Source organism: Perca flavescens, chromosome 13 (genome assembly GCF_004354835.1).
Source record: "Perca flavescens isolate YP-PL-M2 chromosome 13, PFLA_1.0, whole genome shotgun sequence".
NCBI lineage: Eukaryota > Metazoa > Chordata > Actinopteri > Perciformes > Percidae > Perca > Perca flavescens.
The window spans coordinates 14,228,947-14,255,863 of record NC_041343.1 but is presented as its reverse complement, the minus strand read 5'-3'; the positions used below and the strand labels follow the sequence as shown (position 1 = coordinate 14,255,863).

At 39.0% G+C, this 26,917-nt stretch overlaps 1 protein-coding gene across 4 annotated transcripts; it reads right to left on the bottom strand.

Annotated features, from left to right (window-relative positions):
* Positions 1 to 523: 523 nt before the first annotated feature.
* On the bottom strand, positions 524 to 26,700 carry LOC114566331 (sodium/potassium/calcium exchanger 3). 4 transcript variants are annotated; one of them, XM_028594667.1, is made up of 17 exons: positions 26,583 to 26,700; positions 18,261 to 18,371; positions 10,701 to 10,777; positions 10,486 to 10,560; positions 10,294 to 10,378; positions 9,795 to 9,898; positions 9,638 to 9,712; positions 9,515 to 9,540; positions 7,370 to 7,423; positions 7,156 to 7,289; positions 6,862 to 7,028; positions 6,547 to 6,778; positions 6,235 to 6,401; positions 5,382 to 5,496; positions 5,157 to 5,269; positions 4,927 to 4,992; positions 524 to 3,949 (listed from the first exon to the last, which is right to left on the bottom strand). In XM_028594667.1, the coding sequence occupies exons 2-17, from the start codon at positions 18,304 to 18,306 to the stop codon at positions 3,839 to 3,841; spliced, it is 1,647 nt and encodes a 548-aa protein (XP_028450468.1). In that variant the 5' UTR covers positions 18,307 to 18,371; positions 26,583 to 26,700; the 3' UTR covers positions 524 to 3,838. The 4 variants fall into 4 exon arrangements, with proteins under 4 accessions (XP_028450468.1, XP_028450469.1, XP_028450467.1 ...); XM_028594668.1 differs by having other exon boundaries at positions 26,599 to 26,700; XM_028594666.1 differs by lacking the exon at positions 26,583 to 26,700 and adding an exon at positions 25,963 to 26,382.
* Positions 26,701 to 26,917: the final 217 nt, after the last annotated feature.

Genomic DNA, 26,917 nt, shown 5'->3' with positions numbered 1-26,917 from the left:
TCTACCTCCAACATCACAGCAGAATAAAGAGAACATTCTTTGAGTGCTGTGAAAACACAATAAGTACTAGAGGTCAACAGTTTGCTTTGGTGCTGTTGTGTCTCTCAGTAGCCACGACGAGCGTATTGAGATTATTACTAGATTTGAATACAAGAGTTTACAGAGGAGACTCCAACAGCTGAATGAAAGTATTAACACATTAGCATCAGAAACTGCTTTATATCATATTCTGGCAAAACACAGTTGGTTACTGATGGTTAAGGATGTTTAACAAGGATGAAGATAGTGAGGATATGCATGCACAGACATACATCAGAGAATGCAATAAACACAAAAGATACTGAATTCATTATTTTCATCATCGATTCATCTGTTGATTACTTTTCCAATTGATTCATCAGTCAGCTGCCCCAAAGAGAAAAGCAGCAAATCCTCACATTTGAGAAGCTGCGACTAGTGTTTGACATTTTTGCATGATCAAAGATTCAAACAATTAATTGATAACAGAAGAGTTGATACATTTTCTTTTGATCAACTAAATGATTAATGAACTAATTGTTTCAGCACCATTTTTTCTGGACAGTAGACATTGTAACAAGTTACCTATACGTGTTAAAGTGTAGCTTTTATGTTTAGGACATGGGCATTTATAGCATATTCATCACATTTTCTGTTTAAACTTACTTTTTAACAGCACATCCCTCACCCTGCATCTATGGGATCTGGTACAAAAACTCCTGGCATGACTTTTGAATATTATAAAATATGTAACTACACTTTTAAACCATGGCTAAAAGAGAAAGTATAAATAAAAGATGAAAAAAATAGTTTTAAGACAATTTTGCAGGAAAAAGGGATGAATCCTTATTAAATAAAGTGGTATTTTCTATTCTAACCATTCAATTGAATTTAAACCTGTAAACGGGGATTTCATTTTCTGTATGTTTCCTTGCATGAAATAAGGTTGTGTGTGTCGATGAATGAATACTGAAAGAAAATATTAGTGGTGAAAAGATTTTAAGACACGACTGCAATTGAATTCATAACAAGCAGAGTGCTAGTCTGACATTACAGCCTTAATATTCCATTGAACAAACTGACAAAATATGCATTCATCCTGTTACAATAATTCATAAGTAGGCTTACATTATGCATTTATTTTAAATATCAAAAACACCACAAAACTAGTCTCTTTCAGACATTCATTATTGTAAAACTATGTCAATTATTTAACATTTACAAACAGTAAAAAGTATTGTCAAGTAGACAATAATAATAATTATACAGCCATTTGGAGAAAAAAAAAGACAAAAGAATTGCCCAAATCCCTTTGGTGGAACATTTAGTCTTGAATTTGTCGTATTATCTGAATGTGTCCAAATTGTTGTTTTCCTTATTTTTTAATATAAAAGGACAGAGGAGAAGAAGGTTAATACGAATATAGAATATGCAGCATCGTTTGCCATACCACCAAATACAGTTTGTGTGAGTATATAATGTGCTGCTTAATTCCTGATCTAAGTGAAAATGTTCCACCAAAAGGAAATAATCTCATAAAATGTACAAGAAACGATACAAACATCAATTGTCGTACCTAAACGTGAAGTATTCCAACTAACCTGCACTCAAAGTCATCAGAGTTTGTGACACTCAAAGTACATTATATATTAAATTTCATAGTAATAATACCTCTAAAAATACTGTAACACTAGGTTAATCTCTTTACGTACATTAAGCTGTACCAATACTTGCTTATAAGAAGTTAGACAAAATCGTTAAAATATTGTCACAATTATGTGCATTTTCATATCGATGTTTATATTCTAAAAGTCTACTGACACATACATGGTGTCCTTTATCGCAGGACTAAAGTACGTCACTGTCTGTTCAGAGGTTTTGCTGTAATTCAGTGTCACCTGCTACATTTGAAAGCATGTAAATATATCCATACTAATAGTAAAGTCAGCTAGGTTGTACATTCAAAACATACAACGATGTTCCAACTTAAGGTCAAAAGACTATATTAATCTGGTAAGAGTTTTTTTATCTTGAACAATAGGTCCAAGCATGACATGGCAAATTAAAGTACCATTTGTTAACATCTGTGAAATCTGCAGAGAAAATATGATTCAACCTTTTAACCTAAAGCTGTTTACATAGTTGAACTAGCCACTTAAACCATGTCATATATATAAATTCCTTAATCTTTCAGGTAACTTTTAGTTTCTTCAATGAACAGAATATCCATTTTCACACAGCAAACTATGGATTTCACAATCTTGTCTCACATCCTGGTCCCTGACTTATTCTAAAGATAGTTTATTCTGTACTATAGCCCAGAAGGATCTTATTTGGGTAGTCTCATTTCCCGTAAATCCCAACTGCAGCTGACTGCTACTTGTGTACATCTGACTCAAACTGTATGATTAGTGTTGTCAGAGACATAGACTATTGAATATTCCTCACCAACAGAAAATGATGGGGAGACAATGTGTGGATATAATCTCTATTATAAATAACCTGTGATTGCTGTGGTGTTGATGAAATTAACTAACTAATGATTCTGTGATTAATTTGCTGGGCTGCAGCTTTCAGAACACGGACATCAAAATATAAATAAAGAATGATGAAAAAAGCTGCAGTGGTAGGAAGCAGTCTTATTCAAATTACTGTAAAACTAAACTTTTAATGGCTTATTGATTTAATGAAATAGTGATTACATCATTTATTAAAAAAATGTATTACCAAGCAGAAGCAGTTTAGGTTTTTAATGTGTTAGCTTGTTGGCTGGTAGGCTAACTTGGCTGAGTTTTAGCAGGAATGATCTCTCTCACAACTGAAGCTTTTGGCAAAGAATCTTAGTTGAACAGGCCATGATATTAACTGTTGTATATTCAAATATAAAACAGGAATAACATGTAATAGTTGTTATGGGGTGCAAACTGAAATTTTAGCTATGGTATCTAGTTATCTTGAAAATACTATTGAGCATTACATTTTTTTAGGTGATGTCTTTTATATATATGATGTGTTTTATATTGTAATGTAAGGCCTAGTGTGGATCAACGACAGTTCATTTCCAGTATATGTCTAACTTCGTTCTCTTCGGGAAACAACAACAAACGTCGAGATAGCAAGCTACAGATTGAAAATGACAAGTTTGACAAATTTGGATTGTACAACAGGGCAAGCTTGCTTGAAGTAGAAGTGAGAAGGAGAGCAAATTATGTTTAACCATGTATCCAGCTAATTTAAATAGCTCATGTTACTGTATTGTGTGAACAGTTAACTTCATTTAATATTGTATGTGGCATTTTCTTTTGTAAGGGTGCAAATGTTTCACCAAGTTCCTTCCCGAGACCACTTTGCAGAGCCACCGTCTCTCCGACCTGAGCTTAGCGCCACCCAAGACGACTGTGATTGGTTCAAAGAAATGCAAACAACTCAGAGCGATTATTTATCCTATCCTGGAATATGTGTGTGGAGGAGCCAGACCTGGAGTAAGGTTTGGAAATGCGAGACAATGTAAGGCCCAACTAGCCTGTTGCTTCCATTTGCCATGTTATTAATTATTTTGCTAAGTCAGCCAATGTGATAATTGAAATACTGTTTTCATACACTGCACTGTTCAGAAAGGAGAAAAAATGGTACTTTCGATAAAAGACTTCAGTATGTGTTTGTGTAGTTGCATTTGTACAGTTTCACCCTAGCGAATCCAACACAAGGTGCACAGAAACTCTCACAAGGAACACAACCAACACTGTCACTCTTTTTTGGCTTCAGGTAAGAGGACGTGTAGTAGAAAGGTAGGTACTCAAGTTGTCTGACAGGGTTGACCTTACATCTGCCCAAAGAGGATGGAGAAGAGCAGGAAGATGGCATAGAGAAACAACAGGCCCAGACCCAGCCGGCGATCTAGCTTCCAGTGGTTCAGATGAACACTCGTTACCTGAAAACATAGACAGTGGTGAGCAAGAGCCAAAAAGATTCACGTGTAATACAGTTTTTGGATAAATCTAAGAGTGAATGTAATAGAGCTGGACTGATACTGGATTTTTGAGGCCAATGTCAATATTGAGTGTTCAAAAATGCATTGCAATACATGCATTAATTAATTTTTTGGCCACCTGCTTGTGCGACAATCTGTAAACAGCTCAGCATGTACAATAGTACAACACAGTACAACTGCACAGTGAAATTATTAAACCTCTAAAAACAGGATTCAAATGATTTTTTATTTCATTAAACAGTCCCTCCAGAAAAACTTGATTATGTGATCGCATAATTCAATGCATAATCAGCCAAAGTCTGCATATTTATGCAGGGGCCACATTTTTTCTAATACGCCACACTTTCGCCACATAAATTGCTGCATAAATTGCCGATTTCCGCACAAAATATACGGGGTTTGCATGATTTCATAATCCCCGCATTTTCGTTGCAAAAAAGTCACATATTAGTAGAAAGTTGAAAAATGTTGTGTTTACTTCACACAAGAGCAGCCATTTTCCCCTGTTGCCATGAGAACGTTATGAAGTGACAAAATTACGCGACGTGAACATCATCAAAAAGCAGGGTGTTGGGGAATCACTTTTTTTTCTCTTTTTCATCAAACTGTAGTTTTTGCAAGTTCCTGCAATTTCATCGCATAAAATTGCATAAATATCCCGCATATTCCATTGCATTTTTTAATTAACTTGCCCGCAACAATCAAAATTTGTTTTTTAGACAAATTATATTAGAAACTGTTTCTGTTGTTGCCTTTTCACATTGCATGCAGGTCAATATGAAGTGTTTATTGAAGGTAAATTCTCGCTGCAGGACAGTGACATCCCCCCCCCATGTTCACGATGTCTTGAACTGAATTAAAATCTATTTTTAGTTATTTTGCATACTGACAACAGATATTAAAACTTGTTTCCTTACCGTCAGAAAAACAGATGCCAACAGAAGGATGACAGAATACACCAGTCCTTTATTATTTATGGAGACCTATGGGGTGGAAAAGCAGGTGTCACAATTTTATGAACATCTAATAGAAGTGAGAACTTAAAATATCAGTTTCGATAGGCCTCTCACACACATGCAGACATCAGTAAATCACAGACGGAAGGAAAAGAAGATTGGTATTATAGGGAGATAAAGTGTATGCATACTGATGATCCGTAGTCCACCACAAGGGTACGCAAAGCCCAGGGGAAACCCAAACCCAGAAGGATGTCAAAGATATTGCTGCCTATGGAGTTAGACACTGCCATGTCCCCCATGCCTGAAAAGAGACAGGAAAAGTGACAGAGAAATGCTAAATTGAAGCCCTTGCACCACAAAGAGAAAATAGACAAAAAGACTTGGAAATTCAGAATGAGGTTTGCGCTTTTTACCTTGTCGAGCTACAATCAGACTTGCCATGCAGTCCGGCACACTGGTCCCTGCTGCCAGGAAGGTTATGCCCATAATGTAGTCTGGGATGGCTAGTGTGAAGCTGATGATGGTGACCTGACAGAAACATTAGGACACATCAGTGTCAAGAATGCACAGAGGGAGCATTTTAAGGTGGTACATCCTCAAATAACAACAAAAAGTCTGTCTCTTGCTCTTTTCAATATCCTTTTTCTTTTTGTGGGCGAAGAAGAAGACTCCTGTTCCTGAAATTTGGATTTTGAATACGTGTGGTCCTCCATGTTTCCTTCTTCAAACTTGCCGGGGTCGGGAAGCTACGATACCCATTAGCAGCATTAGCAGCACCTGTGAGTTTATCATGTGACAGCGAAAACGTGAAAGGCGGTGCAGTACTGTATATCCTGTATGTCCCTTACCATTTAACGTATTTCAAGATGGCGCATGAATATGGAGCGTCTACTCTAGTTCATGCGAATGCAAATGTAAAATTTCAAGCCAAAAGGAATACTTGGAATTGATGGTGGTGGTAAATATTGAAGTTTGTGAACGAGGAAAACACTAAACTAAAAAACTAAACGCGTTACACACTGGACCTTTAAAGCTTTCAACTGGTCTCTGTTTATCTATGCATACCAATGTATGGATGTACATTACATCTACATTTAGTAGCTGTAAAGAGTACAAGGGATGCTGTAGATTATAACTGTATAACAATACAGTTTGTATTAGACCAACAGCAACCTGAAGCATCTGTGATCAGTTTTTTGTCATTTTTATTGTTTCAGAATTGAAGCTCACGGTCTGTCTTCACTGCATTAAGTCGTGCCTCCTTACCATCCACACCATGAGGTAGGAGAAGATGGCGATCCACAGGGTGGAGGCCACAAAGGTGACCATGAACCAGCGGTGCCATCGTGGCTGAATACAGTTAGGCACAGTGCAGTAGAGCAGGAGGCCCAGAGGCCACTTGATCAGCCACTTCACCCGCGCACAGCAGCTACCTGTGAGGAGCGGGAAGCCGGTCAGAAGGGCACATGGTAGTCAAGACAATCAAGTATTTCAAGGACACACACACACACACACACACACACACAAATATCATTGCAGGTTAAATTTTACTCGCACTTTACAGCTGATCTTCCTCACCTGGTATGCGCACGGGATTGAAAATCCCATCGTCATCCTCCTCCTCTGTCTGGCACACTCCGACCCCTGGCTTGTCTCCTGACTCTGTGTCTCCTATCCCGGGTGTCCTGCCTCCGTTCTCCAGACTGCAGGACCCCATCCTCTTCAGGCTGTTGCTGGTTGATCCCCTTCGTGACCCGGGGCCAGCCTGGCCGTCCTGCTGGTCCTTCGAACTCTGAATCAGCCTCTGTCTCTGTGAGAGGACAGCGGGACATTTTTTGTTATAGAGCTTAGAGAAGATTGTGTTATAATGTGCGTTCCTTGTGTGTCAAATACCTCACTGATGAGCATGCGTCCTGCCATGGAGAGCCTGGTGCGGGGGGAGAAGTGGGGGGTGATCATAATACGCAGGCCAGCATCAGAGAAGGACAGTTTGTGAGGGTTGAGGATGAGAAGCTCATCCACCATGATGACTGGAGAAGCCTCCTGATGATGGACTTGGCCTGTGAAAAGGTTGTAGATTAAACATGACAAATAACATTCCTTTTATTTATATACAACAGATTTTGAGAGAACAGACACACAGCAGCAAAGAAGAGAAGATTATTCATTATTCAAACATCTTATGACCTTTATTGAGAAGCACCAGGGAGGTGTTGCAAGCAGAGGCATCCTCTCCCATCTTGTCATTCTCTGATCCGAGGCAGCACGGCCCGGAGCTCCTGAGCCGACGCGTCACAAACGCCAGAAGCTGGGAGTTGAACCTGCAAACAAACCGATACTGTTTGCTTACATCCATATGGTATAGAGGAATGATATGTGTTTGGTCTTCTGGTAAACTTACTTCATGATTATAATGTAGATTCCATACATGGTCATGAGGAGCAGGGACTCCCACCTGTACAGCAAGTAATACATTTGTGTTAGTCCGGTCTCAAATACCTCAAAGTTACACAGTTGGTGTGTGCAGTGTAAGTGAACCTCTTTTCAAAATGTGACATTAAATATAACAACTTAATCTTCAGTCTTATTTTAATCATACTCCAATGGCAGTGGTGTCTGTAATGCCTTACGACAATATAAATGTGTTAAATACAATTTATTTGTAAATATTTATGATTTATAGAGCATCTTTTTTATAGTAGTGAACCTCTTTTAAAAATGTCACATTAAATATAACAACTTAATCTTCAGTCTTATTTTGGTTGGTTGGTTGTAAGTTTATTTGATTAGAACAATTTTAATCATACTCCAATGGCGGTGGTGTTTGTAATGCCTAACAATATAAATAAAAATAATATAAATAAAAATAAATATTTATGATTTATAGAGCATCTATATCATAGATACCTTAAAGGTCCCATGACATGGTGCTCTTTGGATGCTTTTATATAGACCTTAGTGGTCCCCTAATACTGTATCTGAAGTCTCTTTCCCAAAATTCAGCCTTGGTGCAGAATTACAGCCACTAGAGCCAGTCCCACAATGAGCTTTCCTTATAGGTGGAGGGTGGGGTGTGGCCTTGACCAACTCTCTGGGCGGGAAAAGCAGAGAAAGGGGAGGTAACCTTGCTCCTTATGACCTCATAAGGAGAAGATTCCAGATCAGCCCATCTGAGCTTTCATTTTCTCAAAGGCAGAGCAGGATACCCAGGGCTCGGTTTACACCTATCGCCATTTCTAGCCACTGGGGGACCATAGGCAGGCTGGGGGAACACATATTAATGTTATAAAACCACATAAAGTGATATTTTCATGCCATGGAACCTTTAATGCATTGTTAAAATTGATACAGCATCTCTCCATTTCTATACATATAGATTTTTAAAAGTTGGGAATAATAGTGCAACAAACAGAATTTAAGCAGATCAGTCGAGTTGTTGAATGTGTAACTTTTATGAGAAATGACTAAGAACGTTTTCTTCTGAACTTTAACTTAAAGATTTTTGCTAATTTAGTCAAGAAAATGAAATGTTATAAAGAGCTGAAACCATGTTTTAAGAGGCTTTAAGCTGGAGTCCCGTTTATATACTTTCTTTAAGAGAGTTGGATCATACAGTATTTATCCCCATAATATACAAATACAGCACTAAGTGCACTGTAAAATATAACAGCACTAGTGAATAACACTGTTGTTTACTCCAAAAAAAACTTCATCAACCTCACCCACATACACGCAAACTGAACTTGTGCAAACAGCTGTTCCACTAAGCCTGGATAGACTAGAGGATTTGGCAAAGTGAGCTGAGACACAAATCTGACAAAGTGTATTCAAAAGAACAGTGGGGAGGTGAAATACAGCGGGATAGCCTTGGCTTGGCACACTACGATTCAATAAACAGCCTGCCATATATCACTGATAAATCCACAGCTACAACACACATTAAATTCATGAATAAATCTACTTTCATTAAAACCAGTGACGCATACAACAATGGAGAGCCATTAGTTTTTACAAAAGGCCTCAGGTGGATAGAACAGAAAACATCCAGGACAGGCAGCTAAGAAGCTATCAAGAGCACTAAAAGGAGCCTGTTAAGAAGGAAAAGCTACACAAAAGAAATCAATTTAACAGCTAAGCTCCAAATCAATGATCATGTATGTGACGACAGACATGTTCTCCAGCCATATTAAACAATTAAAAGTAATTAGAGCACAGATTTTAAATGGTGCTTGTTCCTCATCACCTCTACTGACTCTGAAATGAGCCGACTGGAAATACATATTTAGATGTTTTGTTATTGTTGAGTACAAATCAAATCAATTTAACATGTTGCAAAATCCCTGATGTTGAACTGGACACCCTCATCTTCCCGATTGTAATAAAAGTCATTTGAGGGAGATGGTGTTGACACCAGTCAGAGCGTGAGGGGACAGAGATGAAGTTGCAGATCTGTGTAGGTATAAACACAGATACTACTGTGGGAGTGCTTCTATGGAAATGTGATCATATGAAAAGTCAAAATAGAACTCAAGGTAGGTGGACTCACCAGACAACTGTCGCATCATAGATAACCTAAAGAGGGGATAAAATAGATTCTTCAAAACCCAATGTGGAGGCGTAAAAGTTTAACAAACAATCATTGATTATTTTGACAAAAAACACATCTCACCATGATGAGAGTCAGTACAGCAAGGATGTAGTAGGAAGAATCTCGAAAAAGGGGCCACCACGTCAGAACCACTGTCTGTGGAGAAAAGTTATAAAAGGTCGGTGTTCGTTCACTCAAGAACAACTGCATGCAAGATTTTAGTTAAAGTTGTTCCCACCTGGCCCGCAAAGATCCCACTCAGGCCAATGATGACCAGGATGTTGAAGACGGCAGAGCCGACAATCGTGCCAACTCCAACGTCTCCTTTGGTGATGAAAACACCTGAGGGTGGGTGACAGAGGGGAGGAGAGGAAGTCAAATGTGTGCATTTGGTATTTGACTTAGTTTGGTTTCAGATAAGATGAAATCTAAGATCGGTTTCCGTGGATTCTTATTTCAACAATTTACAGAGAGAAACACACACCATCCAGCTTTGTATTTGGAGTTCACTAGTCACTAATCTCCATGAAAACACCTAAAAATATGGAAAATCCCTTTTGAGGTTTAACATTTGACTCTGCTGACATCTGCTGGATAATTGTAGCACTGCCGAGGCTGTGAAGGCTATCCCAGCATTTCTCTGCTAAAATGTTGCGAATAAGTGAAATCTAATTTTGGCATGCTTTCTCATAAACTGCCACAGCTGTTACTTGGTCGTGATTGGCTGAGCTACTAACCAATGAGAGAGGTGAAAAGCTCTGGAGCAGAACTTCCTGCAGCCATAAATGTCGCCCCGGCCACATCTTCACTGAGCTGCAGGTTCTGAAAATTATATGTAAAAAACCCAGCTTGGAATAAAATGAGAATAATCAGATTTGTATCTGTTAAACTAAGAAAATTATGAAGGCAGGTTGGTGCAGTCTACTCACCTCAGATATTTTCTCAAGGGAGGGGACAAAGTAGTCGTCACAGACGATGGCCAGAGCATAGAACATGTAGATGGCCTGGATAGTACAGGTGAGCACATAAAAGAGAGTGGAGGGACACATGAACACCCTGCCTTTGTATAAAATAAATTAGTTATGTAGGTCTTGGTTTGCAATGTTGGCTTCTGCAGATTCCAGGTGATATGTGAAATACTCACACAGAGCGCATGCAGACACACAGCCCCCTTCTTCCTCTGCTCCTTGGTAAAGATGTCCTGTGGAAACTCATGGATGGCTGCGGGGGGATAGACATGATGACAGATATGATATTATACCTACATTAATTTATTTTTCCTCAATCAAAAACAGCCATATTCTGCAATCTGCAAACAAAATGAAAACAGGCTAATGCTATTTGACATCAATTTACTGAAAGAAAAAGAAAAAATACATTAGGTACAAATAGATACATGAGGCATTCGTTCATATTGGACATTCAAATGACATAATTTACTTATTACACTATTGCTTATATATAGTATTTTACCAAATGAAATGATGTGCTATGCTTTCTTCTGATTTCTGATGTACACTTATAAAGCTTCACTTTTTAAGCATTACCATTTTTAATTGCATTCCAAAATAAACTCAGATATGAAAAAGAGAAGTCATCATTTAAACTGTGTAATCAGCCTGTGTGTCTTTTTTTTAAGACACCACACAAAAACCCACAACATCATCTGTCTTGCGCTGAATAGTGAGACAGGAAGTGAGGTGAAAGTGAAACTGGCAGCTGCTTCCTGTCCTTCCTCGAGTGTAAAAGAAAAAAAATAAACTGTTAATGACAGCCTAGCTTCCCTCTGTTCCCTTGACGTTACAAAAGAGAGCCTCAAGAGTGTGGTGCAGCTCCAATTTGCAACTCGGCGCCGAGCTGGATGAATTTAAACTACCGGGGAGCATGGAGCTATTAATAGCTCTTCTGCTGTGTGAGACAACAGTGGGCCGACAAGCTCACAATAAGCACAGTGCAGCAGTCATGATGCAGCGCGCCTGCATGGAAACTGAACAACAGACTGCATGGATTAAGAGGGTCCCTTGTGATCGGGGATATGAGATTTGATCTTCAACACTGCAGTGTCAGAGAGTGAGAGGAACAGACCATATGGTCCCAAGGAGGGGACAGTAATTTGGCTATGTTCAGTTAGAAAATGTAAATGTTAGTGCAGTAATGTTTAAACACATTTGTGTCTGTGCCAGTGTGCAACACCGCCTGCCTGGATGCTTATGGTGCCATAAACTTCTTTAAGTGCATAATTTTGAAGGCCCAGAGTTGAAGTGAGTTTCTGAAGGTTGGTAGTGTTTCTGTTTTCTGCTCTCTTAGGTGAAAAGAACTACTTTTCTGTGTGCCAGCTGTTATTGCAGGGCAGGGCTCATCCACTAAATCTTCAAGGCTTAGCATGTAAACTTTCTGTCATCTTATCGCACGAAAGCAGCAGCCTAAATCTGAAGCTGCGCTGTATGCATCTTCTCCAGCGGCCTCTCAAGTTGATCAGCTGTTGGACATCTGTGCTCTCTCTCTGTGGCTTTATTTCTTTCACCTTCTTCTTTGCTCTCTGCGTATCGTCTAACAGCCCTGGAAGCCTTCCAGTCTCCTTTCTGCCCCAAAACGTAAACTCTCAGGTTATTCTGTCGGTGAAAACCGAGGCCTGCAGCATGTACCTCAGATGGATGCTTTGAGGAGTTGCTCTGGTGAAGGCAGTTGCTATGCCGACACTCTCCCTGGGGGCAGCTTTTTTTTTTTTTTGATGGGTGGCAGTAGAAAGCCAAAGGCAAGGCGATTGCCTGAACAGTGAGAAAGGGGGAGGTGAATATGTGTTTCCCATGGTTAGGGTTTATGAAAAATGAAAAAAAGAGAAGTGACAGCAGCTTTGGACCGTAATGTCTAAAAATATTTATTTTTCCTTACAAACCCTCAGGAGAGGTTTGAGAGAGCAAGGGGGGAGAACGGCATAGAGATACACAGCGTATTTCAGCATACTAGTTAACTGAAGGCTACTGGACAGGAATGTGCTTTGCCGAGACTCTTTATGTTCTGATTTCACAACACCACAAACTGAAACACATAGGTTCAAGATAATCGCCGTCTGCAACTTCCCAAATCAGGGATTTAAGCCAGATGTGCCTTCATCTTGATCAAGTCAGTCATTTTGTAATCAGAGGTCGAGCTGCGATGTTGATGTGCTGTTCTTCTGAAAGTACAAGTGCACTCAGACCTCTAACATCACTTCTCTCTGTGCGGTGTCTTTTTAATGCCAGAATCATGAAATGCTTCCATACTGTAACTCTTTCACCTCTGATCCAGTTGTGTCACAGTCTTCCCAGCAGCTCTTTGTTTCATTCCTACACAAGCTGAAGGGCTATTAAAAAAAAAAAAAAATCCACGAGTGTAAATAGCTCTGTACATTTCCTCAACCTCCTCACATTTAATGCACATAAACCGATGTTATAAAACATGAAGGACATAACAGATGGAGGGCAAATGTGAAGTTTTAATAAACTGGTTAAAACACTGATCTATGTTATCAATTACAAATACAATAAACGCCACAATCAAAAACGTATATGTGCAGATTGCTGGATCACTGATCTACTCTTAAAAGATGAAGATCTGAATTTATCATTTGGAAAAACGCTAGGAAGCGTTTTAGGTCCATTAGCAATACAAAGTATTAAAAAGACTTTCCTTTACCCCCGCAAACATGAAATACACTAAGATGTGCATGAAATGCAAAACTCAAAAAGGCACATTGATGCATACAGTATGCTGTAGGAGTGTAGTGGCATCAGAACATTCTGGGGAGAGTCCTTTCTAAGAATTACAGAAAACTTTTAAGTTTCCTTATGTCCTGAATTGTGTATATTAGGTATGACCACCATCTATCTATTCTATCCCTGTTAACTAAAAAAGTGATATTAGAATATCTTGAAAGCCATTTTAAGAATTAAACTTGAACTTGCACATAGTATTAATGGTGCGTTAGATGTGTTTAATGCAAAGTGGATTACAGTTGAATGTAATTTACTTAATATGCTGCCCAACAGTTAACCAAACCAACCAGGACATTGCTAGATGTTTGGCAAAGACAACTGTATTTTATTCTTGTTATTCTTAGTCTGGAAGAACAATGAATGTAATAGAATTAACAGTCTGGGTCTAGGGTAGGGCTGGGTAAGGAATTGTTATTTGTTTTTCACTTTGTTTCTCTTGTGCGTCATTAATTTACTCATAATTCTGTTGTGATATCTAAGACATCATGCTGGCTAAACAGATATGGTAGATTATGCTGTAAAGTAATGAAAAGACAGTGATAAATTATAAATAACAGTGAACAACAATCTTATATAATAACTTCACAGCATTATAAAATTCAGGAGGCATATGGTAAAATTAGACACTGTCAAGAAGCAAAGCGTAGATTTACCCCTAATGCATCGGCACTTAGTGTCTGCCATATTAAAGTGTATAACTTCTTAGTTGAATCCACTACAACATTTTCAACAGTAATAAAACACTGTGGCCTATTTTATGCTACGGCAATGTATGTAGAGCTGGGTTAAAATAACTGATCTTTGATTGAGTGAGCCGATATTGATTAATAAAATCCTGAAATCAATCTTTTTTCATTGTTTACCATGGTATAGTTGTTTTACAAGAATGTTCTTCAACATAGGCACTCTACTCACTGGCTGTAGTCTACAGTTGCACTAGATTGTGTTGACGACTGCTGTAAGTTAATGAAAGAACTTTAAACAAACTTTTTGGAGGTCATTTCTTAATGCTAACATAAAAGGAACACTCCAACTTATTGGGACTTTGTCTTATTCACCGTATCCCCCAGAGTTAGATAAGTCCATACATACCCTTTTCATTTTGATCACATATTAATGTCCGCAAACTTTAGCAAATGCAGTGTGTTTTTGCTAAATCCAAAAGGGTTCTGTCTTTTTTAAACTGAAATCTGGTTATGTTGCACTGTTATGGTTGCTGAGTACAGATGACAGTTTATTTTTTATATGTGTATTTTATTCGAGTCCAAATCAATAAAGCCTGTGCAGCAGATTAGATCTTCAAGTATAAATTCAATGCCAAGAAATTCTTCAGAAGGCACAAGAAGTGAAAGCAGTGCTGATGTGAGGAGCAGAGCTCTCTCTGAGTCACCCCGCTGCATGGGGCTTCAGTGTAGCTGAATGAAGGGGCAGTGGGTGGTGCAGAGTAATGTTATCGATCTGAGAGTCTGCAGGGCGTTCTGGAGATAAGCTAAGGTATTGATGTATCATGGATCAACCAAACTGGCATTAGAGTATCGAGCATGCACGCACGCACGCACACAGAGACACACACACACACACACACACAGACACACACACACACACACACACACACACACACACAACACTTCTCTGCAACAAGCCTGCATTTCTAATGAGGAATCAAAAAAAAAAAAATCATCCAGGTCTTTAATGTAAATTCAATTATGAATTTGTTCTTTGATTTGCTTTCCTTTGAGGCAGTTTAAATAGGACGCTGATGAAACGACAGAAGGGTTTCAAACCGCACCAACCGATAAAAACACTAAAAATTATGTGTGACAAAAGTGCTCATACAACACCGTCCATTATCATAGCTATCAGCCTTGTGGGTGAGGAAGTAAAAGATAAAGTCAAAGGAAACGGCAAAATCTCCTCTCTTTAATGACAATCAAGACTTATGATCAGCCTTAACCTCTTCCCTTTATTCCTTAAATGTTGAGTCATTTTTTTGTGGACAGAAAGTAAAAAAGAATGAACAAAATGATCCTACAGTATTCAGCTTCAAAATTTCCAAAACTTCACTTGGCTACAAATAATGGTTGCATTAACTGCTGTTTGCTTTGTGTGGTACCCATAATCTGACTGCCCTGATAAAAGTCCAAGACCATTTGAAGACAATTTCTGTTAGTGTATCTGCCAGCTTCTCTTTCTCAACTCCTTCCTAAAAAAACCTCAAATATGGCTGTGGAAAAATACTATTCTCAGCCAAATAGCAACATAACAAGCTTGCCAAAATAAACAACATGACAATCCTCAACGACAAACAGTATGAGCCATTTACATCATTTAGATTCACCACCACCCCCTCTCCTCATGGTCTATTTTTAGTTCTTTAGGACTTCCAGTGCTTGAAAGACAGAATTGTCTGGGTTTCAAAATGTAGCATTCAGTTGCCTAGCAACAACAGTCTCAGAGGCTTGTCAGCTGAAGGCGGGTCACACCGTCTCCATCTTGTTAAGCAGCGGAGGGATGAAAAGAGAGAAAGAGTCCGGGGCTTGACGTTACTGTGCAATCCCCAAGATAATATCCCCCGAGGTCCAGGGCAGGCTTTTTAATCACACTACAGATTATGCAATCACTGTCAGACGGCCGAGGAAGAGGGCGGCAACCTGAGCCTGGAGCCGTACTCACTGGTGTGTCTTATACTACTTGTCCAGCCCTTTGTTTGCCTGCTCGTCTCCAGCGTATTACCACAGTGAAGTATCTGCCCGCAGTTCACTTGTGTCTTTGTAAGAGATAATGAGGGAGATCTGTTTGCAGCCAGGAACTCAATAAAGGTTAAGTGTGTTATCGGGTAGCAAAACACAAATTGCTGAATAGAGCAAATGGAGCACTGGTAGAGAGAGACACTGAGTCTCATTTTCTCTCTCAAGGGTGGACAAAAAACACCTCTAATGTAATGTCACAGAAGGAGACGTGCAGGGACAGTGAGGTGCTTGTAATATGTGAATTTACTTGAAGTGCCAGATCTATTGTCCCTGATGAGTCTGTGTTTGTGCACCTCTCAAATGTAAGTTCTCAAAATATATAACCAATAAATTACTTGTAACATCACGGAGCTGTGGAATTATTCTTCCAGATAAGATTATCAGGAGCTAGAACCGCCATATACCTATTTAGGATTAAAAATGGCTTAGAGGTTTGGTGATAAAATGTTGCTTGAAAATAAATGCGCTATTTAGTCAAATCATTTTTAAGTCAAACCTTTCATACAGAAGAATAGCCAGCGTCAGATGTACATAAATTATTTTGCAAATAATTTAGGATGCCCGGACATGATAATTGTTCCCAACTGCTGTGACTACCAAAATAAATTTGATTTGATAAGTTCTGGGAAATCTCTAAGACACATCCTTGCATGCAGGAGATGTCATGAAAGTGTGTTTCACTCAAATCAATTTTTTTTTTAAAAGGTTAAAATTATTCATTGTGTGCAGGTTTATTTTTAGGATGCACCCCCTCAGTAGGCAGAGTACATTTAAGGTGGTATTTTGAAGTGTGGTCTGAAAAGGCCATTTGCATGCTATATTATTAGCATAACTTGATTTGCATAAATTTCTGTGAGATTACAATAATCATGCAGTTTGCACACAATACATATTTTGTGACTGACAGCCTATTATTAGCACCGCCAGAGAGTAAATGCAAATTATGTGAAGATACAGAATTGTATTCTTTCAGTAAGGTAAAAGATTTTTCATTGTGCGGCAGTGTTATTTTATCTACTCTGTGCTATTCTCTAAATAGATTTCCTCTTCGATCTGAATTTTTATCATAAAACTGTCAGCTGTGATGAATGCGGCTCATGTCAGCCAGCCATCTAATCAGCCTGGGAACCAGAGAAACGACGAGAAAAGTGTAATCATTGCTGTCGATAAGTCTCAGTGATAATAAGGAGCAGTTTGAATCTGTCCAAAACTATTTAGGGTGCAGCCAAACTCAGGAAGCAATGGAAGGCAACTTGGTGCCTGCTAAAAACAGAATACCTTAGAAAATCTAAACTGACTCTCACTCTGGCAGCTTCCTCTTGTGTGCTCCGTCTGTCTCCTTGAGTCCGTCGGTGCGCAAGCTTGACACTGACTACACACTCCTGACAACTGACACAATGCCGCATGACCTTTTAGTTCCCCTGCAGGGGAGAGGCAGAAATCTCGGGTACACTCTGCCTTTACCTGCATACACCACCCACACACACACACACACACACCCCCCCACACACACACACACACGCACGTATAAACATCACTAAACCACTTTGAACTCCCTACATTTTCAAAACATGAAGCCCATCTTTAACAATGTTTTCTCGGTCTTAATAATTCAAACAATGAATCAAACACGTTTTCTTCATAGCTGTAGAGAACATAGTCCTAAATTAGGTGAACATCAGAACTTTCACAGGATTTTCCTTTTTTTCTGTCAATGGGTTTCCTCAAAAGCTACCAAGCGGATCAGTCTATAATGCACCTTAATGGCTGGTTTCCAACCACCATAAAGCAACCTTAGGGCACTTGTCAGTCAGTCAGACAGCACAGATGGCAGCAAGTGAGAGGTGGATGGCAAGATAGGGAGAAAAATAGGTCAGAAACTGACAGGTTTAAAAACTGAATGCAAATTGCTTTGATATTCTGCTCAAACAATGTTTTGCTTTTACAAAATCATACTATAACGTTAACCTAAGGTAGTTTGCGGCAGGTTGCCCCTAATCTAACCCTGAAACCACAGAGCCCCCCACATAGCAAATCCCAATTTAACCCCTGGATACATACACTGTGATAGAAGATGTTATCCATATCACCCACCCCTACACTGAACAATAAGGAAGTGTTGCAGACAGTCTGGGAGAGTTTGCCGGTCTGACCTAGAGGAACAGACGACATCCATCCAGGTAAAGAAGAATGACTCACCTGCTCGGGGCTGATCTATGCTCTGGTTGTCTGACTTCTCCTGCATCAGCCGGCGAGTCCATCGCAGCTCCCCACCGTCCACACCTGGCCGAAACCCAGAAGACTCTGTCTCTGTTACAAAACAACACCAGAGTCATTTTATACACTTGAAAGACCTCACACACTCCAAGAACTAAACCTATGTGCTGTGATTTAGGGATGGACTAACTATGGTTTTCATTACTGGTTAATATATGAATAATTCTTCAGTTTGATTGTTTAGTCGATGAAATGTAGAGCTGAAACAATTCGTCGATAAAACAGAAAATAATGCAACTATTTTGAAGATGGTTTTTAGTCATTATTCAAGAAAAGATGGGAGGATTAGCTACTTTTCTTTGACTATATGAAAGTAAATCTTCGGTTCTTCTGTTTTTCTAACAACTAGGCATTTGAAGATGTCAGATTGGGCTTTAGTAAATTGTGATTGTTTCACTATTTTCCAAATGATTAATCAATTATTTAAGAAAATAGGTTGCAGTCCCAATAAAAAATGAAAAAGTCTATCACAGTTTCCAAGAGCCCATGGTTGTCTTACAACTGCTTTGTCCAACCAACCATGTAAAACCCCAAAAGCAGAAAGTCCTCAAATGTGAGAAAATGGAACCAGCGATTTCATTGGCCTTTTTGTTTAATAAATTACTTAAAACGATTTCATAAAAAAAAATCAGCTCTACTTTGTTTTTTTTCGAAGAACCTCCAACTTAACTATAATAACCAAATAATCTTTTTTTCTTATTATTATTACTTGTCCAAAGTATTGTTGCTGCCGCTTTCTTTTTCCATGGAGTAATTGTCTCCAGTTATTCTTCTATTACGTGACAACTCAACAGACTGTAGTTTCATGTTTCTGGCTCTGGGAGAAAGCTGCACGTTCAGTAATTCAATGATGCTGCCGTCAGCTGTCCTGAGCTATTAGCACTGACATTTTTATGCTGAGTATTACAGCTCTGTATTTCATTCCTCGATAGCTAATCTCTGTGTGGCTTTGAGTTTTTATGACTTTACTACAGCGACAGGTGAAGAATTCCCCACAGATACATCTGCCTCATCATCTCTCCTATGGGGGAAAGAAATACAGACTTGCCCCACCACAGAGATTTTTCCACTTTTGCAGAGAAGATAGTAAGGCCGTTATCATTATGTTTGTACTACACTGTCCTTTTATTTACGAGGCAGCTTGTTGTCTGCCTGATGCATTTGGTGATTGCCGGGCGCTGTAGTGTCTCTTTGTACCTTACAGCTCAATGAGCCCATTTCACGAGTCGTGGCTGAGAGGAGACGTGAAAGCTTTCATGTTGAGGCATCAAGAGGAGCTTGACTCGTATGAAATTCAAATGGGTTTCTGCCACAGATGGCTCTGCACCATTTTCACACTTACAGTATAACACCAAGTCTCTAACAACTAAACCACATCTTGTCTCATTTGAAAAAGGAGAGATAAAAATGGGATGATAATTATATTTCTTTTCCAGATTCAGATTGTATTAACTCAACAATCTTAGCACATATAAACAACATATTAATTACAACACTGATTAGTGCTTAAATGGTCAGTTGATTAATTAATTAGGCAATTAACAGAAAATGAATCCAAAAATACTCCGGTTCCAAGTTCTCATAAGTAAGTTTTGGAATGTTTGTGGACAAAACAAGCAAATTGAAGACATCACATTGGGTCCTGGGAACTTGTGTCAGATTTTTTTAATATATTAATCTAAGAAATTAACAGATTCAATTTATGCAAGCCCTAATTGTGGAAAAGCATTGGCTGTCAGCAGGAATAAAGTGCAACATGCATAAGGACTTACACAAAAGGTAAAACATTCTTCAAGCCACTTAATTGACATCTTACTAATTACTTAATCTGAAAATAGACTGCTTAAAAATACTTTTAAATCCTTATACTTTATTCTTGCGTTCGTAAATTCAATCTGCATGAGATACTTGTGTACCAGACAGTTTTCATTATAAAAGTTAGACTCTCTGATTCCTTTCCAAGCCTTTATACTGTATCTTCCAGTAGGTTTGAGGGTTCTGGTGATGCTAATGCTACACAGCGTTTCCCTCAGGAAATTGTTTAGCTGAGGTGGTAAACCACCCAGATCTTGGCGCCTTTAGTCTTGTGATCAACAACGTTAGATGACAGCCGCCCTGAACAACAACCACACTTTTGAAATATTGCATTTGCTGTATCAAATAGCCAGTTTGCCCTTTTCCCTGAGAATTGAATTCCATAAAAGTGCATTAAGGTGGCCCACCTCTGCTGTAAAAATAAAATAAAAAATAGACCTGCTTACAGCTACAAAAATGTCTTTAAATTGGACATAAAGACCTGTATCTCTGACCTGTCTTCACTCTGACCCTGAGCTTTGTACTGCAGTTGCTTATAATTTTGGTGATCCATAGTGTTTAAACTTTACTGTTACAGTGATTGTTCCTCTTGATAACTGTCTGCTAAAGGCCTAAAATATAAATATAAAAGGAAAGAGGTTACAGAAGGATCAGTGATGAAAGCTGAAGGAACATAAAATGTGTTTGTATGGAAATATCCTAATCCTGCTACCGCATGCCTCAACATAAACATGCTGGTTGAGTGCAAAAAGTTAAATGTAAATACCGTAATTCATGTTTCCTCTCTTTACACATCAATATAATAGTGCAGACTGTGGGGAACCTCCAAGCCAAATGCTTATGTTGTGACATTTATTCATGATTTTATTTTGTCTTAAGCCAGTATTCATGATTTTATTTTTTTCTTAAGGCCGTAAAGAAGTCAAAATCACATGAATTAATCTTGTTGCAAAACATGCTGAACACTGCTGCAAATATTTAAACAGCACCTATTTGATTTTTACAAGACCTGGAAGACGAAGTCCTCCTTTAAAACATGAAACTCCAAAGCCATACACTATAGTCTTTTCCCTTCAGGAAACAGATAATTGTTCCCTTCTTCAGCAGAAACAAGACATTTGATCCCGTCAATCACACATCAACCGGAAAGACCGGCTTCCTCAGGTCTTTCCCCAAACAGGTTTACTGCCTCCACAGAAAATGTCTGACTGTGAAATCCTAAACAGTAGCAATGTGCTAAATATGGCTGCCACTGAAGCCGAAGTCTTTGGATATTACTTTTTATAAAACAATATTTACATTTCAGTCCAACACTCGTCCACGTAGATAACAGTGCAATCGTCCATATCTCCACTGACATTCAGACTGAACATTGAGTAAGTGTCATGTTGCAGAGCAGATTAACGTTTGATTTGATCATGGGAGCTAAACCACAGTTATATAAATGTCTAAGCATAGACAAGTTCAAAAGCCCCAGTGTGGAGCAAAGCTCAAATAAGGATTCTGTCAAGTGAAAGTTTTCTCCCATAAAAAGATGAAGACTCATGAAACTGTTGATATCGACTGCAGTTTGATTGCAATAACCCTATGTACAGTTCTGGGGTCTCATTTATAAACGTGGCGTACGCACAAAACAGGGCTGAAAATATGTGTATGCCACTTCCCACACAAAGGTTGTGATTTATAAAAAACAAACTTGACGGCACGCAAACTCTGACCCGTGCGTATGCACATTTTGGAGACAATGGGAATTGGCGACGCAGATGGTGAGTAAACAACCAAATATCTGTCTTTAATACTGTGCATATATCATCAAATGTCAAAGTCTGGAAATACAGCCGTTAAGCTTTCGCGCAATCGTTACACTTAACGTCCTTGTTATCGGTCCGAACTTTAATACTTCGTGACAAAACCTGCATGAAGAAAAGTGTGTTTGCCTATTACACTTTCGTCTTTAAATTGTATCTCGGGGTGGGGGATACCACTAGTTGATGCTGTGATTTTGGCAAGGTGTTAACAATCACAAATTGTTGTAAACATATAATGCGGTGGCCCCCGTGCGTAATGCTGCATGATGGCACTGCTAGCCCTGCAGGAGGATTACGCCAATAGAAGAATCAGGAGAGAAAGAGGCTTCAGGGACCACGACGATGACTGGCTAATATGCCGATTTAAATTCCCTAAAGCTGCACTCTTGGATCTATGTAGCCTACTGAATTGGGTCCAGTAGAAAGGGCAATGCGCCGGAACCGTGCCATCCCGGTCCAAATACAGGTCCTCGCCACTCTGGGGGCAACTGGCTGATTCCAGAGGGAAATGGCAGACAGCCAATGTTTTTTTTATATAAATATTATATATAATCTTCACCTTTATCAGTAAGGCTTGTTTGTATATAATATATAGTTCTGTTAAATCTAGGTCTGGTATATCGAAGCTGTCTTCGAGTGCCGAAATGCCTGCTGTTTTGGACAGTATTATTAATATAGGTAGTATACAGATCAGGTTTCCCTACACTGTGAGAACAGGCCGAAATTATAATTCAATTTGCAGCAATTCCTGAACGTCTGAGAAGTTTTTTTTGCTTTTTCCCCGCCCGCCAGTTGTCATGATTCTGCGTAAAGAACTGCCAGGGTCATTAACATACTGATCAGCATTCATGAAGTGCTTTGCATTGACTATTTATAGTTAAAAAGGGCGTGTACAGGGCAGGATAAGAGGCTGATTCACGTACGCACACTTGTGGGTAATCTGTGATTTATAAAGGGAACATTGCTTACAGACGCACAGTTTTATAAATAATTTTTTTTTTCATACGCCATTTTTGGCTTTTGGACGTACGTACACTTTTAGTAAGGATCCTACGCACAGTTCTATAAATGAGACCCCTGATGCTTTAAGTCAACAAAAGTGGCTACACACAATTGGTCATCTCTTCTTACTTTGGACAGTTCTTAATTTAACTGTAACAATTTCCATTTTTGGGAACAGCTACTATGGCTTGATTCAACTTTTCCATTACCAATAATTCTGATGGCATTAGAAATACATGTGTGTAGAAAAATGAGTCAAATTGATGCAATGTATCACGTATGCAATGTGTACGTAAAAAGGTTGCAGACCCCTAATTTAGTTTTTCAGTAGATTAGTCTCGCCACTCTCATCCACCCTGTTTCCTGTCTTAACAGGCAGCAACTACAGCTGATAAACTGACGGTATACTTAATGTATGGGCAGACACGTTAGTGACTAGCTGGTAAACATAGTTGGGCATTTAGCAGCTAAATATCCAGATATTTTCCCTCAGAATTTGGTAGAGACCAAAACAGAGCTAAAAGGAGAGTGAATATTAAACTTTCATCAGGAGCACAAAAACACAACTTCAAAGGATGCTAATGTTGCTTTGTGTCTGTCTTGTAAGGATCAAAACCCAAGGTTTGCAAACATGGGAATGGTTGGTCATTTTCAGCATAGAAATGTGTTTTTTTCTAATTGGAGAATGATGTTGCCTTTACAACTCCAGCAAAATAAACACATTTTTCATCAAGCTGGTGGAGTTATTGTAATATATTTTTCCGATATCCAATCTAATGGTTTTTGCCAGAATCAGACAGATGTTGATAGTATTGATCAGCATATCCATAAATGGTTCTACAAGCAGTGGTAGTCAGCATGTTACAGTATGTGTAATATTTTCCAAGCATTGTGAGAATAACCTGCCTGTCGCCATTACAAACAGCAGAACACACGCCTTGCCCTGTGCTTTTATATGGTTTGAGTTGAGTGGCCTTGATCTCGATTCAAAAACCCTTTTCTGGTTAATAGCACACTCATAATTTAAAGGTGAAGTATAAATATTAATGATACGGCTCATTCACCGGGACACTCTTCCATGCAGGATACTAGGGTGAAACCTAAATGTAAATCAAACAGATAGAACAAAGGGCACACCACCACAACACATTCATATCATTATAATGCACACAGGATTTCAGAGAACGACGCTGTCTGTGCTGAAGCCACTGATGAGGGTGTGTGACAGTGTGCGACAACATCAGCAAAGGTGATGGGAAGATAATGAGCTAGGTGGAGATGCTTTAAGGTGCACTGATGCAAAATGACACATAACATCTAATGTAGAAAAAAATAACCTCATTCTAACCATTACTGGATTACTGATGCGACTGAAACGGTGCACAATGTTATTGAGGTTGATGATTTTAAGGAAAAGAAGTGTAGTGAAAGAGGTGGGTGTCAATCAGATGTTTTCTTTTATTGTGGTATAAATAGAATGAAATGGCAGTTACTGTAAACAATATAAGACAAATAAAATTGATCAATTATTTATCAACATTAAACAACAATCTATTTAGGCAAAGAAAAACACATTCTTAGCTACAGTGATAACATGGGAAAAGGCAGAAATTAAAAGGGCAGGCACTAAAAACAAAACCTTAACATGCCCAGTCATACACGGGTATTTCTTCTGAGATGATTCATGGTCAATCTGCAGTAGGGCTGGGCAATATATCGATATTATATCAATATCGTGATATGAGACTAGATATCTTCTTAGATTTTGGATATCGTAATATCGTGATATGACATGTGTTGTCTTTTACTGGTTTTAAAGGCTGCATTACAGTAAAGTGATGTACTTTTCTGAACTTACCAGACTGTTCTAGCTGTTCTATTACTTGCCTATTACAGTATGTCCACATTACTGATGATTATTTATCTAAAATCTAAGTGTGAAGATATTTTGTTAAAGCACCAATTATCAACCCTCGTCGCAATATCGAAATTGAGGTATTTGGTCAAGTATATCGTGATATCTGATTTTCTCCCTATCGCCCAGCCCTAATCTGCAGTAAACTATAACTGAACTTATCCCCAATGATTGGATTTATACATGCCATGATTTCTGTCTGCTTTATGTAATCAACAAACTGTCACCTTCGTGCAGTGTGAGCGCAGTACTTCAGGGCCAGAGGGACAGAAGCTGGGAGACTGTTAGCAGTCATGTTACAAACTACTGAAATAAGATTTAAATATTCCGAACAGTGATTCAGCTGTCTGACATGTGTCATTGTTTGTTAGTATGAAGACAACATTTTGCCTGGACAACGCTGGACAGTAATTAGAATTGTACTGTGAACTATTGTACCAGCATTCTTTCTTATTTAGACAATTATATGTTATGTCTATTTTAACTCTGCTTGAAATACATTTGGATGAAGAACGCAGCACCTGTCTACAGTCACACTTCTACAACAGAGACTGCATATAAATATATATCTTCATATTTTGATCCATATATAAGGAGACTTTTAGATCCATGGATAAGAGGAAGGGGAAGTACATTTATCTTTGCTCATAATGAAGACAAAGCAATACATGTTGAGCTCCGAGTACATGGATTATGCAGCATGTTCTACTAGTTTAACGAATGCAGCCCTTCGTTGAGAAAATAATAATTTTATATGGATGTTTTATAATGTGTAGAATATATTTTACAATTTCCTTTCCTTTTGATTGGATCCTTTGTTTTTATTCTAATATAAGGAACTGATCTAAAATATAGGCTACTGATGGCTGCATCATCTCTCTTCAGGGCAAACAAATGAATCAAATTCATATAAAATTCAACAGTGATTAATATTTCCACTGTGTTTACTCATCAGTCATCAATAAGTGCAGCATGTGTTAGACTGGGTTTTCATATATTGATGCAATAATAATTTCCACTGTGTATAAATAATGTCCATAGGATTATAATCATCGTAAACGCACGCGCAGCCTGTATGTCTCACCTGGTGCCTGGATGACCTGTGCGAGCCAAATGACGGCGACCAGCCCGACTCCACAGCAGCATAACCGCTGGAAGGGCCGCCGGTGCCTCGCTGCTGCTCTCATTCCTCAGTTATCCGCATATCCACCAAAAACATCTGTTGCTTTTTTTTCTTACACTTGTTTCACACTTTCTCTGCAAACAAACAGCTCAAGCAGCACCAGCAAACGACTTCTCAGCCAACTTGTGTCAAAAAAATCCCAGCAATGACAAGCCTAGTTTCCCCCTCTAGACTCAGAGCAGACGCTTTGCTAGTTTACTCCGCCAAACCTCCGGGTCGCCCATATCGAGTAAAAAGCGTAAAAAAGCTTTCTGCGTTCATGTGTACAGTCTGAAAGGTCGACAGCAGATCCCACAGTGAGGCGCAGCAACAGGAGGCGACATGCTCTCTCTCTCTCTCTCTCTCTCTCTCTCTCTCTCTCTCTCTCTCTCTCTCTCTCTCTCTCTCTCTCTCTCTCTCTCTCTCTCTCTCCTGTGTGACCAGCAGGCGGCGACAAACTCAAGACTCCTTGTTCAAACAGATATGTTTGCGACACCTCGGCCTTTTTAAAATACGCGCCTTGTTTTGTTTTTTTAGCTTACCTGTTGAGATGCTTACCGTTTATTCACTTCACAACCAAGCATTAAATACTAACATACACACTAAAAAGCAGCCTGTAGCCTATGGTGCCAACTACTGGTCCAAAGCGCCAGTCTTCATCTCTTCCTACTCCGCCCGCACCTGAGCAGCTCTTGATTGGCTGAACACACCTGACTCCGCTAATTAGGTATGAGTGGAGCAGGGAAAGGTGGACTGAAGCTCAGAGCGGGCAACTTTAAAGGCATTACGAGATAGGTCTGGCAATGCGAGACTAGGCCTACATTATTTCAAACGAATAATCCGTTTCACATGCATAAAGTCCTTAAAGTGGTACTAA